Below are 13,017 nucleotides of genomic sequence, written 5' to 3' on the forward strand. Positions count from 1 at the left end.
AATACATTTATTTATTCCTTTATTTATATTGTATAGTATTTATAGTAAATAAAATTAAAACATTTTTTTTTTTTTTGCAATTGTTTCAACATGTTTAATATATATATATATATATATATATATATATATATATATATATATATATATATATATATATATATATATATATAGCAATTATATGCTATAAATCAACTTTAGGTTTTTAATAAATAAATTTCAATAAATTAAATATTTTACAAATGAAGCCAAGACATATAACCAAGACATAAAATTATTCATAAAAAATTCATAAATCTATCTGAAGTGCAAAAACAGCTCCACTCGATGTAACATCTGCGTAAAAATAAAATCAAAACCGTAATAGATTATAAATATTATTGGATGAGCCACATTTGACATCACTGTAAAACTAGCTGCTATAACCTGAAGCACCTGCACAGAGTCATATTCTCTATTAATGCACTCAGCAGCAACGTTGCTTGGCAACCGTAAACTTATAGTTAGAGCAGATACCAGCAGAGCGTCAAGACACATCGAAAGTGAATCACTCCCATTATAATCAACGGATACACTGGAAGCATTCATCTTTAAATTTGCACCATGAAAGCATTCATCACACAGTTTGCAGAGTAGATTATGGTTTTGTGATTGGTGCAATTATGAATATATTTATGTAGAATAATAAAGTAAATAAACTCAACTAAATGTTGCCATATTTTTTTACTTTATGTTTTACATCAGCAGACCTCACATTAAAATTACACAGAGATCAATGTTTATGAGGCAGTTGCTCAGTTAAGTTGGAGCTCTGCCTGGTCAGTTCATCAACATCAAGGATTTTGGCATGAACTTTAATCCAGAGTTGACACGTTTTGCTCACATTTTGCTCACTTTTATAATTTAATCATGAAGCACAGAGGTGATGCTACTAATGCCACAAAACAAGGCCTTCAGATATACTCTTATGGGATGCCAGACCCGAAGAACACAAACAGCCATGATGTGGAGTTGCCAGCTATTAATGTTTTACTGAGACACATTGAAAGCAGCAACTCGGAGCACTTTGTTCATTTAATAAAGTACAATTGAGTTCATTACTGATATTTAAAGGAATAGTTTACTCACCCTTTGACCATGCAAGATGTAATGGAGTTTGTTTCTTTATCATGACATATTTGGAGAAATTTAGCATTAAATCAATTGCTTACAAGTGTATCCTCTGCAGTGAGAGTCCAAACAGCTGATACAAACGCCTGAAATCTACAAGTACTCCACACAACTCCAGTCCATCGATTAACATCATGTGAAGCAAAAAGCTGCTTTTTAAGAAACAAATCCATCAAGGCATTTTAACTTTAATCCATCAATTCTAGTAAAAACACCGGTCCTTTATCTATAATAATGCTTCCTCTAGTGATAAAGTCCATCCCCTGTTGTTCTCTCACATCAAAATCCACAGACATATTTAATTAGCACTGTTTGGGACTGTTTTTGTTTGATCTGTACTTATTTCTCTACAGATTCAGACAAGCTGACAGTATTATGGATAAGAGGACTCATTATATTTAAGCGGAAGCAATGGTTTGAAGTCCTAAGGATTTATTTAATGATTGATTCGTTTCTTTCAAACATGCAGCTTTTCATATTACAGGACATTATTTGAAGGATTGAAGTCATGTGGATTACTTGTTACTTATTATTGTCAGTTGTTTGATGGGATACTGATGGCACCCATTCACTGCAGAGGATCCATTGGCGAGCCCAGTGAGCCTTTTTTTCACCTGGGAGCAAGTGATGTAATGCTAAATTTCTCTAAAACTGTTCAGATGAACAAACTCACCTATGTCTTGGATGGCCTGATGGGTGAGTAAACTTGGAGAGTTTAGTGGAGATATCAAATGCACTTTGTTACTGGATCGAAAGTGTTAGGAAACAATCTGTAGATCACTTTAAATACAATCGATATGATGTGGCTGAGATTGCACTGTTTACCCTGACTTAAAGAGCTTTTTATTGTCACGATTTATCGTTTTTGAGAAAGAAGGAAAAGTTAACCTTCACACTTCTTTTTTTTTTGTAGACATACAGATTGCTAATTTCCTGTCTTAACCTATAGTTGTTCAAGCTAACTAACATTTAACAAATTACTGGTATCAGGTTTCATAGGAATTTAATTCGGAATTTATAGATAATAATGGTTGATTTTCCAAACTGTTGTGTGTATTAGCTTATATCAGTTTATATTTCTCAGAATCAAGTCTATTCAGTGCTGTAGGCAAGGAGTTATATGTACGTTTAGCAATAATCAGTTGTTCCTCTCCTAATGCCTGTGGAGCTCAGACACAAAAGCCCTTTTCGCTAAATAACGAAGATCTGCTGTGTAGAACATATTTTCGCAATATCAGTTTTTCTTACATGTCCATCGAAAAATATTGTTTTAAGTGTATAAAAACCAATAAGGTCATCAACTGTTTGGTAGAGCTGCAGCTTTACCTGAAGACAATCGAATCAGAAAGCATTGCATACTGTGTTAAATGCATCAGTAGTGATTTTCTGCAAAACTGCTTTATGTGTTTCTGAGAATCTGTATTTGTGAGGTTTATGGAGACATGACAGGAGCCTACGAGAGTCTCATCGCTTGTTGACTCCGTAACCGCTGGAGCTTCTCAATATTTAAGACTGATAATCGGTTATGTGCATATTTTTGCAAAATAATGCTTTGTTGAGGAGCAATGATTAGATTAGGAGTCACATCAAGGCAGTTTAGAGGAGGGTAAAGCACTTGCGGTTATAATCTGATTATGGGTTTGAAATAATTAGCATGCTAATGTTTCTCTTGGCCATTGTGGGTAGAGTGGTGCTTAAAGCTATTATGTGTTTTATTGGAGTGTGTGTATGAAAGAGCGTGTGTATATGAGCCGGTTTATGTTTCATGGTCAGGGCTAATCAGTAATAGGTGTGTGTGTGTGTGTGTGTATGTGTGTGTATGTGGGTGTGTCTAAATCCTCCTATGCTGGCCAGAGAGGTATTCTGTGCCCGTGAGCCCTCGGGTAGCTGTGTGCTTTGGAGATAGTGCCGCTGCCCACTATCCAGGGATCCAGGCTCTATCAGACCGGGCTCTATGAGGGCCAGAGGGGGAGTGGCGCTGATCCGGTTAAAGCATTGAGGCTGGAAGGGATTTTGAAGCACAGAGGGATACTCTCTCCTGATCTCTGTGACATTCATACAGCTGTTTTGAAGTGGCTAGGACAAAACACAGAGCTCATGGACAGAGAGAGAAATCAGGCCAAACAGCCCAATTATACATCAAGTGATACAGTTTAGATCAGGGGTGCTCTGTTCCTGCTGATCTATCTTCCTGCAAATTTCAGCTCCAACCCAAATCAATCAGGATTGGACACCCCTGGTTTAAAAAGTACAATAAATCTGCTTTGATAATAATTCTGTATGAAGAAATGTATGAACGTATGTCTGAAGGAAATGTGCTGTATTTGAATTCACTTTTGCACATTTTGCACATCTCCAAAGTCTGTGTCATTTCCAAAAAAACAGGCAGTTTGTCAGTCCACACAATGGCCAATGGGATTTCACAGGGGGTGGAGCTACCCACCTTGCAACCAATCAGAACATTCTAAAAACTGAGTACGAACACAACCACTCAGAACACAACACTGTATAGTCCTTATGTGCCGAACAAACAAGTGTGCAGCCATCATTCGAATTTTGTGTTTGAATTTCCATTTTTGCAGTAGCTCTGTATATTTCTATGGCATCGCTGTTAATGAGTAATTAGCTGTTCAAGTGGATTTACTTATTGTTAAGTCAATGAACGTTATCATGAACATTGTAATGTTTGATTCGTGTGAATTTCATAACAAGTGTCAGTAGACCGGAAAGATTTTAAAACTGGTTCATTCATAAATCTGTTCAGATCTTACAATGAGCGCAGTGTTAAAAAGGAACAGACAGGGCCACATAAGGTCTAGCAACTTTCTAACAATAACACCGAACACATAGCAACACCATAACCATTGCTGGGTAGATTACTTACAAATTGTATTCTGTTAATGATTACAAATTACATGTTGAAATTAAAAGTGTAGTCAGTAATGTAATCAAGATGACTAATTTTAGGTAATGTATTCTGAATGCTTTTGGATTCATTTTAGATTACTTATGACATAACTTATTTATATATTTAAATGTTTAATCCAGAACTTCAATGACCATAGCAATAACCCATAACCCCTAATATTTTCTCTGGTGTAATTACTTTCAAAAAGGTGGTGTTTGTCATATATGTTTTTTTTTTTTTGTTTGTTTTTTTGTTTTGTTTTTTGAAAGATGGCACTTCAAGGACAAATATGGAACCTTTTGTGTGATTTCCTGTTTAATTGACTTAAGGTAGATTGGAGCTGACTGGTACAGGACCTGTTGGAGACATCCTTCATGCTGTCATGCTAAACAGCTCTAATTATGAATAATGATGCACATCTCTGCTTGTCCAGCCTCGTACAGGCAGAGAGAGGATTTTGGACAAAATAAACAAAAAAACTGATAAAAAAAAAAAAAGTTAATTGACAAGTCAAAGTTGGTAATAGTGACATTAAGACAGGAAGACAGAACAATTTCAAAATAAAAAAAAACAATAGAAAGAAAACAGTAAAAACTACAAGGATGTTCAGTAAGAAGGGTTTGTGTGATGATTTGAATTGCAGCCAGTGCCCCTGCCTCACCCAGAGAGATGATCAGCCTCAAAGACAGGAAGAGCGACTACGACTCCACTGGAACCAACGCCAGTTACCATGGAAACAAAGGAGAGCACACTTCCCGAAAAGACACAATGGCAGGTAGGTCTAACTTCAGGAGGAAGCTCAGAGTTTTATTCAAAGCACTTAACAGCAAGAAAACTAGATGTCCAGTTATAAAACTGTGAGTTTCAAAACTTATGAATGGACAAAGGAAAAAAAATCTCATGGCAAAGTATGAACTCCATCATTCATGAAAACATCCATGGCGAATTATTTTTCAACTGCTGCTGCAGAATGTAAGGATTTACATTAAATATGTATAATCATTTTGCCTTAATTCTAAGATCTATTATTACTTCAGTGTATTGTGTAACAAAATTCATCAGAAAAATTTACAAATCAAAATTTGTTAGTGTAATGTTGTTTTTTAATATATGTGAAGAAAATAAATAAGACCATTTGGGTTTGAAATCTTGGCCAGCCACACATGCAGTAAGTGTTAAAGGATTAGTTTATCCAAAAATGAAAATTATGTCTTTAATGACTCACCTTCATGTTGTTTCAAACCCGTAAGACCTCCGTTCATCTTCAGGGCACAGTTTAAGATATTTTAGATTTAGCCCGAGAGCTTTCTGTCCCTCCATTGAAAAAAGTATGTACGGTATACTGTCCATGTCCAGAAAGGTAATAAAATCATCATCAAAGTATTTTTTCATCAAATTCATCAAAGAATTTGTTTAAGCATTGAAAATACATTTTGGTCCAAAAAAACATTAAAAAATTACGCCTTTATTCAGCATTGTCTTCTCTTCCGGGTCTGTTGTGAGCACGTTCACAACCCTGCAGCACTGATGCTGTTGACGTATGATGCAGCTGACCTGTTTTCTTTGTTATTGGGCGCACCAGAAAGCATGTCAGCAGCATCATACATCAAAAGCGTCGTGAACGTGCTCACAACAGACCCGGAAGAGAAGACAAAGCTGAGTAAAGTCGTAATTTTTGTTATTTTTGGACCAAAATGTATTTTCAATGCTTGAACAAATTCTAACTGACCCTCTGATGTCACATGGACTACTTTGATGATGATTTTATTACCTTTCTGGACATGGACAGTATACCGTACATACAGCTTCAATGGAGGGACAGAAAGCTTTTGGACTAAATCAAAAATATTTTCAACTGTGTTCTGAAGATGAACGGAGGTCTCATGGTTTGCAACGACATGACGGTGAGTCATTAATGACATAATTTTCATTTTTGGATGAACTAACCCTTTAAAGGGTAAAATCTGTTAATGGTCCATCAAGCATCATCCCCGACTCACGTTTGGTTAAAATAAGTAATCTTATAAAAGAAGGATTTGTTTCACTGTCAATAAGTACAATTTCCAGAATTCTTCATAGTTGTTTAATGCTTGATTTATACAAAAAAAATGCAAATTCACACACTCGCTTTCATCCTGCAGTTCAAACCTCCTGTGGAACATCCACATTGTTCCGGAACTCATACGAGCCTTCAAATGACGAGATCAAACACAACCAGGTGAGCAAAGAATCAGCCCGAGATGACTCAACTAACCATGGTCCAAGACTGCATGTGAAATGTGTCTCTGATTGTGGAAAAACATCCTAAAATCAGACCATTTACGTTTACTATAACTGTTATGCGGCTATGTTAGGATATGTCATTAGCGCTTGTTTTCAGCAGTCTAGTCAGCTGTCTTATCTACCAATCCAGAAATGTCTTGGCAAATAAAAGGCTGAAGATCTCTTCATTCTTGCATAGACCCCTCAGATGTTGTTTATTTGACTTTGTGAGCCATCATGCTATGCTAATGATTTGCAACTTTATGCTTCCAAGTATATATATTTTTTTTGGCACTTTTGCCATATAGAAGATATAATACTTCTACTTGACAAGGTTCATCATAGTACATTTTCAGATTTCATATGGATTAAGTTTGCCAGATGTCACTGGCACACTTCTGCACCACAACGTATGTTGAGTCAGTCGACAGAAATGCTCTCCCAGACGAGCAGCTGCGATGAGGCTGATAAGCCTGGCTTCCACATGGATCTTTCCTTTCTGTAGCTGGAGAGCATTCCGCTCTGAATCTTTTTCAATTAGTAACGTCTCATTTTCTGCTTCAAAACAGAATCAAAAGCAGCTCTGACTGGACAGAATAGTGTGAATTTATAGGGTTGGATCACTCAAAAATTTTAGTTTGTGATCATTTACTCACCTCCTGTTGTTCCAAACTTGCATGGCTTGCTTCCATGGAGCACAAAAGGAGATATTAGGTAGAATGTTATATTATCTAATTTGTATATCTGCATAGGAAAAATTCAAAATTCCAGTTTCAGAGTTTTGCATTATGTTTCTCGAGGTTAGCTAATGAAGTTTTTGCACCAATAAAATCCAATATTTGTAAAAATGCTCATTTTCCATTCTCATTTTCGCTCTCTGTGAAAAATACTAAATTTATAGGTGCGTCATCTTCTGCAGAAATAGAAGTGAATGCCCAGTGCTATGATTGGCTAACTTCACTGCACCATAACCATAATTAAAATAATCTGGCAGGGGGTCAGAATCCAGCACAACACCAGCCGCATATTTAGAACAATTCACAAAACAGTCCGTTGTGAAATGTGAAGAAACAAACAAAAACTTTATCTCTCGGGCATGTCATTAACAATAAACTGAAGTCATGCATTTCTAATGCTCAGATCTTTAGGTGGCTGAGATTGAGATTGAGTCTTACTCGACATATTTATCCAACAGCAGCATCGCTTTTGTGATTGATGGACAGGCATGAGTTCTTCAGAACACTTCTCCTCAGATTAAGTACAATGCATATTAATGGGTGTATAACTGCATCACAATTTCAAATCTGAGCAGTTCAGAAGGTTAGAAAAGACTCATTCATATTTTAAACTGGTGGGTTAGATTTGAATTTTGAAAGTTTAAATATTTTGATTCTCCATTTCATAACACCTTTAGGTTTTCTTTGCAAAGACATTTTGCTATAACAGAATACAATTTTAGAGTTATTACAGTATTTTAAAAACACAAAAAAAGCAGTAAATTCATAAATACATACATTGCCAAACATTACTAAATTATTTGTAATTTTCAATTAATTTTACCGATGTTACCAAAACTAAGTTATTTCAACAAAAACTCAAAACCTAGCGGAGTTTTAAAAATGTATATACATTATCAAAAAATATATGATATAGCACTGGGCTATCCTTTGCTGAGCCTTGTACAATATAAAAGCACATCTGCTCCAAATCACTGTGTTTGGAAGCACAACAGCCACCTTTCCCTCCCAAATTTGAGATGAGACACTGTTAATAAATTTCCCTCACAAATTCTTCTTTCACCTCAGGTCCCAGTGCTGCCCGCTCCACAGGAGCCCCCACGCAACGACTACGAGGCATACCCCATCTATGAAAACTCCACTAGGAACTTTGAAGAGCCATTTTTTGAGGATCAGGCCCATCGTCCCCCTCCCGCCAACGATCTGAGTATGCACCTGGGACTCAAGTCCACTGGGAATTACGTGGACTTCTACTCTGCCGCACGGCCCTATAGTGAACTTAACTACGAAACGAGTCACTACCCCGCGTCCCCCGACTCCTGGGTTTAGGACTTTGAGCACAAAGAGGCCGGGAAACTGCATGTGCATGCATACCACAAAACCTTTTTCAGAGAGTTTTGTTAGTCTAAGCTGGTTCCATGGCGAATATGAGTGGAGATGAGCAAAAAAAAAAAAAAGGAAAGCGAGAGAGAGAGAGAAAAGAAGGCCTTGAAAGAGAGAGAAAGAATGCGTGTGAGATGAGAGAGAGCACATACTTTAAAGAGACGCGAAAGCTTAACCTTTGGAGTACAAAGTGGGTTATGTATTGAAAGGTATTTGAAAAGTGTAGTGGCAAAAAAATAAGAAATATAGCAGAAGAAGGTGAGGTATGTAAGAACAAGAAAATTAAGTTTGTAAAATGAGCTACAGGAACAGCTTTTCACCATTTTCAAAACTTTCTTTTCATTCATTTAAAGTAACAGTGGATCAAAATCCTTTTCAGAATCTTTTTCCCCTCTTGTTTTTTTGTTTTTTCTTTAATGTAAAGTATTTAGAGTACATTAAAGAAATGCATTACACAAGTGCATTGTGTAAATTACACAGACCACTCGGTTCTTCCCATGGCTTTGGGGATATGTTTTACAGTACAGAAAAAAAACTAAAAATAATAATAATCCTCAGAGAAATTTGTTAACTTGTGTCCATTCCCCAAAATTACGCTCAAAGAGCAAGGATGTAAATGCCAGAATTGTTCATTCTGAAAATGTGAATAGGTATATGGCAACTAGAACAAAAGCAGATGAAGACCAGAGCAGAACTCCACTCTCCTTGTCAATGAAGTGCTTTCTCACTGCCTACAAGAATAGATGTAGATTTTTGACATTGATTCTTTTTTCAATTTCACTTTTTTCTTTCTTGGTGACTCAGTATGGAATAAAAATAAATGCGGCCATTTATCATCCATATTTGCAGGAAAACTGTCTGTTTTAGATCTTGATCTCAGTTTTCTGTGCTAACTGACTGTGCCAAATTTTAAAATCTTTTTAATCAGCACTGGGGACATTTTTGAGTTTTTCAGTTACTGCTTCAATTTCTATCTGCAATTTGTTTTCCCCATTTTTTCTTTTCCTAAGTGTGTTTTACTGGAATTAAGTGACATCTAGAAAACACTGGAATACTACCAGGAGGGCAAAACTTAACTTCGCAAGCTTAATTCCCTCCAAAGATGTAAAAAAAATAATAATGTCTCTCAATGTTAGTTGAGTGTTTGCTGTATGTTGATCAGTGTTTGCTATGAGAGGCTATGTTTCTGACAGGTTGCTTCTTCTGTTTGACTTGACCAGAGATAATGAACTGCTACACTGATATGTTAATAGAGAATGATAAATATATAAATATGAATATAAATATAGATCTATATAATTTTTATGTGCTGATGTCAGTGTCACTGAAAGCAACAAACCAGAAAAGACTTGTACAAAAAAAGAAAAAACGATTCTGTTTACCTTCATGTTCTGATTCCAACAGAGAAAAGAGAAAATGAAACTTGAAATGTTGACCTGGTCCCAGTTGTGTTGTTACCAAGCTACTAAAATAATAATCATGCTGGATTTGGATGATGTTCTGATGTCAGGTCAATAAATTACTCTGTGATTTGGAGCCGTTTTCTTATATCCAGTTGACATGCCACAAAATCATAATTTTCACACCCTAATGATTAAAGCAGTTATGCCGGTATTAGCGCAGGTTCTTTTGGGCAAGTTCCGCTACACAATGGCCACTACATTCTGAAGCTAAAGTCGGTTGTCAATTCACCTTTTAGTACTTTTTGCACACACACAGTACAGTAATTTTTGGGCGTGATAACCACATTCTACCATACTTGCCAAGTCTTGCTATAAAAATAATCTAATAATAATATTAATTTCCTTACATTTAGCCTTTCTGGGCACTCAAAGCGCTTTACATAGAAGGGGGTAATCTCCTCAACCACCACCAGTGTGCAGCATACATCGCCCACCACACACCAGCTAGCACAAAAATAGCATCTTGGGAATTCAACACACCAAAATTTCAATACCTGCACATGTCTACTCTATTATCTTGTAAAAATGAGTTTCCATAGTTGACATTCGTTCTTGTGACTTCTGGAAATTTATTCACAGCTTGTTGGTTGACTTTCACTACTTTCTACAGAAAGACACATCTTTGGATCAGCCTCCACCAGACATGTTTGTCATTTTAGACTGGGTTAGCTGTTTTATCTGTCAGCCGGCCACGTTCCCACTTGTTACTAGACTACCTACCACTTACCTAGCCTTTTCTTTATTCCATAAACTGTCCGCTACTCATGGCTCTTTCGAAATTTAATCTGGCTACCCCTGTGGACTACCAGCTGTGAGCCTGCCTGGCATCCTCATCATCACTAGGGTTTCCCATCCTTTCTGTGTGGTCTGTGCATGGGTCTTCAAGGCGCTTAAGAAGCCATTGATTTCCCAGAGAACTGTAGCCATTGCTTGTTGCTCCCTAGGAGGCTCCTGCGTCTGAGGAACTCCTGGTCAACATGGGAAAACAACTGAAGAAAGGGTCGCCATCACCCGATCTCTGGAAGGAGATCAACCTCATTCTCCGTAATGCCCATCAGACTCTCTTATGTTCAATAAACCAGAATGATCGGTTCACATGATTGGATGGTTGGATCAATCTCAAAGATCATTTCTTCCACATAAGCTTTTATCCGTTGTACAGAAAATTTCTTTGTTTCACCTATCAATGCATGTGCTAAGAATTCACAGTCCTTCCCATTTGGCTGACTCTCAGCCCATGGACTTTCTCTCTGTGTCTGCGGAGGGTGGGCCTGAGAATAGGGGGTCTCTGGGTACCCTTATATATATATATATATATATATATATATATATATATATATATATATATATATATATATATATATATATATATATATATATATATAGATGGTTGGCTGATTACAGCTGATTCAAGAGTGAAAGTGATGCAAAACACTGCATTTGTTCTCGCTTACATAACAGCTATCGGCTTCAGAGTGAATGTGAGCAAGAGCAATTTTGCTCCTGCCCAGAATGTGATATTCTAGGTCTGGAGCTAAATTCCATTACAATGCGCTCAGTTGTTGCAAGACTGAATTCTCTCTTTCATGAATTGCCACTCTCAATTCAGGGAACAGGCTAAGGTACAGTATCGCATACATGTCTGTGTCCATGTCCTGCCTCTGGACCTTCTGAGCATGAGGGCGTTCATGAAGTGGGTTTTATATCTTCATATCATCCCATTACGTGATCTCTGTCACTCTGTCACAGTCTTCTCACCCACCCATCGTCCAATGTCCATGGTCCATTTCCTCTGCTCTGCCTAATAACTCCTACTCTGGTAAGGGTGAAAGAACAGAGCCTAACTCTAATTTTGATAGCACTTAGATGGCCCAAATCTCTATCGCTGCCTGGCAGAGATAATCCCACTTCTGTATGCTCAACAGTGGCCCCTCCCATTACACATGGACCTCCTGTGCCAAGCGTATGGGGATATTTACCATCCTCAGTCAGAAAGGGTGGCCCTCTGGGCCTGGCCCGTGAAAGAGCAAACTTAAACGCATTAAGGCTCTCCCTATGTGTCGTTGCTTACTATTCAGAATGCTAGAGCCTCTTCTACATGCTCCCTTTATGAATGCAAGTGGCGTGAGTTTAAGGAGTGGTACTAGGGGCACCAGCTGATATCATATCAGTGCTCAGTTGCTGGATTTTTATTTTTTTTTCAAGACCTTATCGATGGTAGGGATTGGCACGCACTCTCTGTTCATCCCTTGTGCACTACATTGTCTCTTAGTGGAGAAAAGGTCTTTCTCAGGCCTTACTCGGCCTTTATACCAAAATGCTTCCCAGCATTCACTTATGCTTTCCAGCATTCACTTATGCTTTCCAGCATTCACTTATGCTTTCCAGCTTTCACTTTCTGCTTTTCACCCTTCTCCATTCTCCTCTGTGGAGGAACAGAGGCTAAATGCTTTATTTCCTGTTTGTCCTCAACTGATTTACATAAACAGGAACAGCCCTTTCAGGAGGAGTGATCAGCTCTTCATACCAGATACCAAACACAAGACACCAGAACGCTGCTATAGTTACTGTTGATATCACAGTTTCAAGAGTGAGTTCTGTTCCATACACACACATAATTTGGGCATTCAATCCTGTATTTAAATGTGGTTGTCACTCCTGAAAATGTATAATGTGTACACGGCCAATTTTCAATGCGATAACAATACTTGTAAAAGCCAGTATTGCCAAATCAATACCCCCTACCCTTATGAAACAAAAATATATTGCAATATATTGGAAAATATCATGTAATATAATAGGCATATATTCTTATATATATTTATATTGCAATATATTGAAAGTGGCAATCATTTGTATATTTTGCAATATATAATGATACCAATTTAACAGTATATTTGAAAGGCATTTAACATTCAATACACCTTAATTTCAGCTTATTAGATAATATTTTAATTTACATGTGATTAAAATGTTTACTGTTGTGCTAACCATGGAAATCTACTAATACTACATTCACTGTATAGTAAAGCCACAATTCATTTTCAACCAGTATGAAATTTCTTTATGTGGCAAGCCTAAATTGTCCACATTAATG

At 37.0% G+C, this 13,017-nt stretch overlaps 1 protein-coding gene across 3 annotated transcripts in view; it reads left to right on the forward strand.

The window, feature by feature from the left end:
• LOC127946211 (catenin delta-2) overlaps window positions 1–9,993 on the forward strand; it is a 280,344-nt gene extending 270,351 nt beyond the window's left edge. For 2 of the 3 annotated variants that reach the window (XM_052542619.1, XM_052542621.1), the window contains 3 exons: window positions 4,719–4,849; window positions 6,213–6,293; window positions 8,143–9,993. In XM_052542619.1, the coding sequence (XP_052398579.1) occupies window positions 4,719–4,849; window positions 6,213–6,293; window positions 8,143–8,403 (473 nt within the window). In that variant the 3' untranslated portion in view covers window positions 8,404–9,993. Of the gene's footprint in view, window positions 1–4,718; window positions 4,851–6,212; window positions 6,294–8,142 lie in introns of all 3 variants that reach the window. The other variant, XM_052542620.1, reaches the window with a different exon arrangement.
• The last annotated feature ends 3,024 nt before the right edge of the window (window positions 9,994–13,017 follow it).

Source organism: Carassius gibelio, chromosome A24, assembly GCF_023724105.1.
Source record: "Carassius gibelio isolate Cgi1373 ecotype wild population from Czech Republic chromosome A24, carGib1.2-hapl.c, whole genome shotgun sequence".
Classification (NCBI taxonomy): Eukaryota; Metazoa; Chordata; class Actinopteri; order Cypriniformes; family Cyprinidae; genus Carassius; species Carassius gibelio.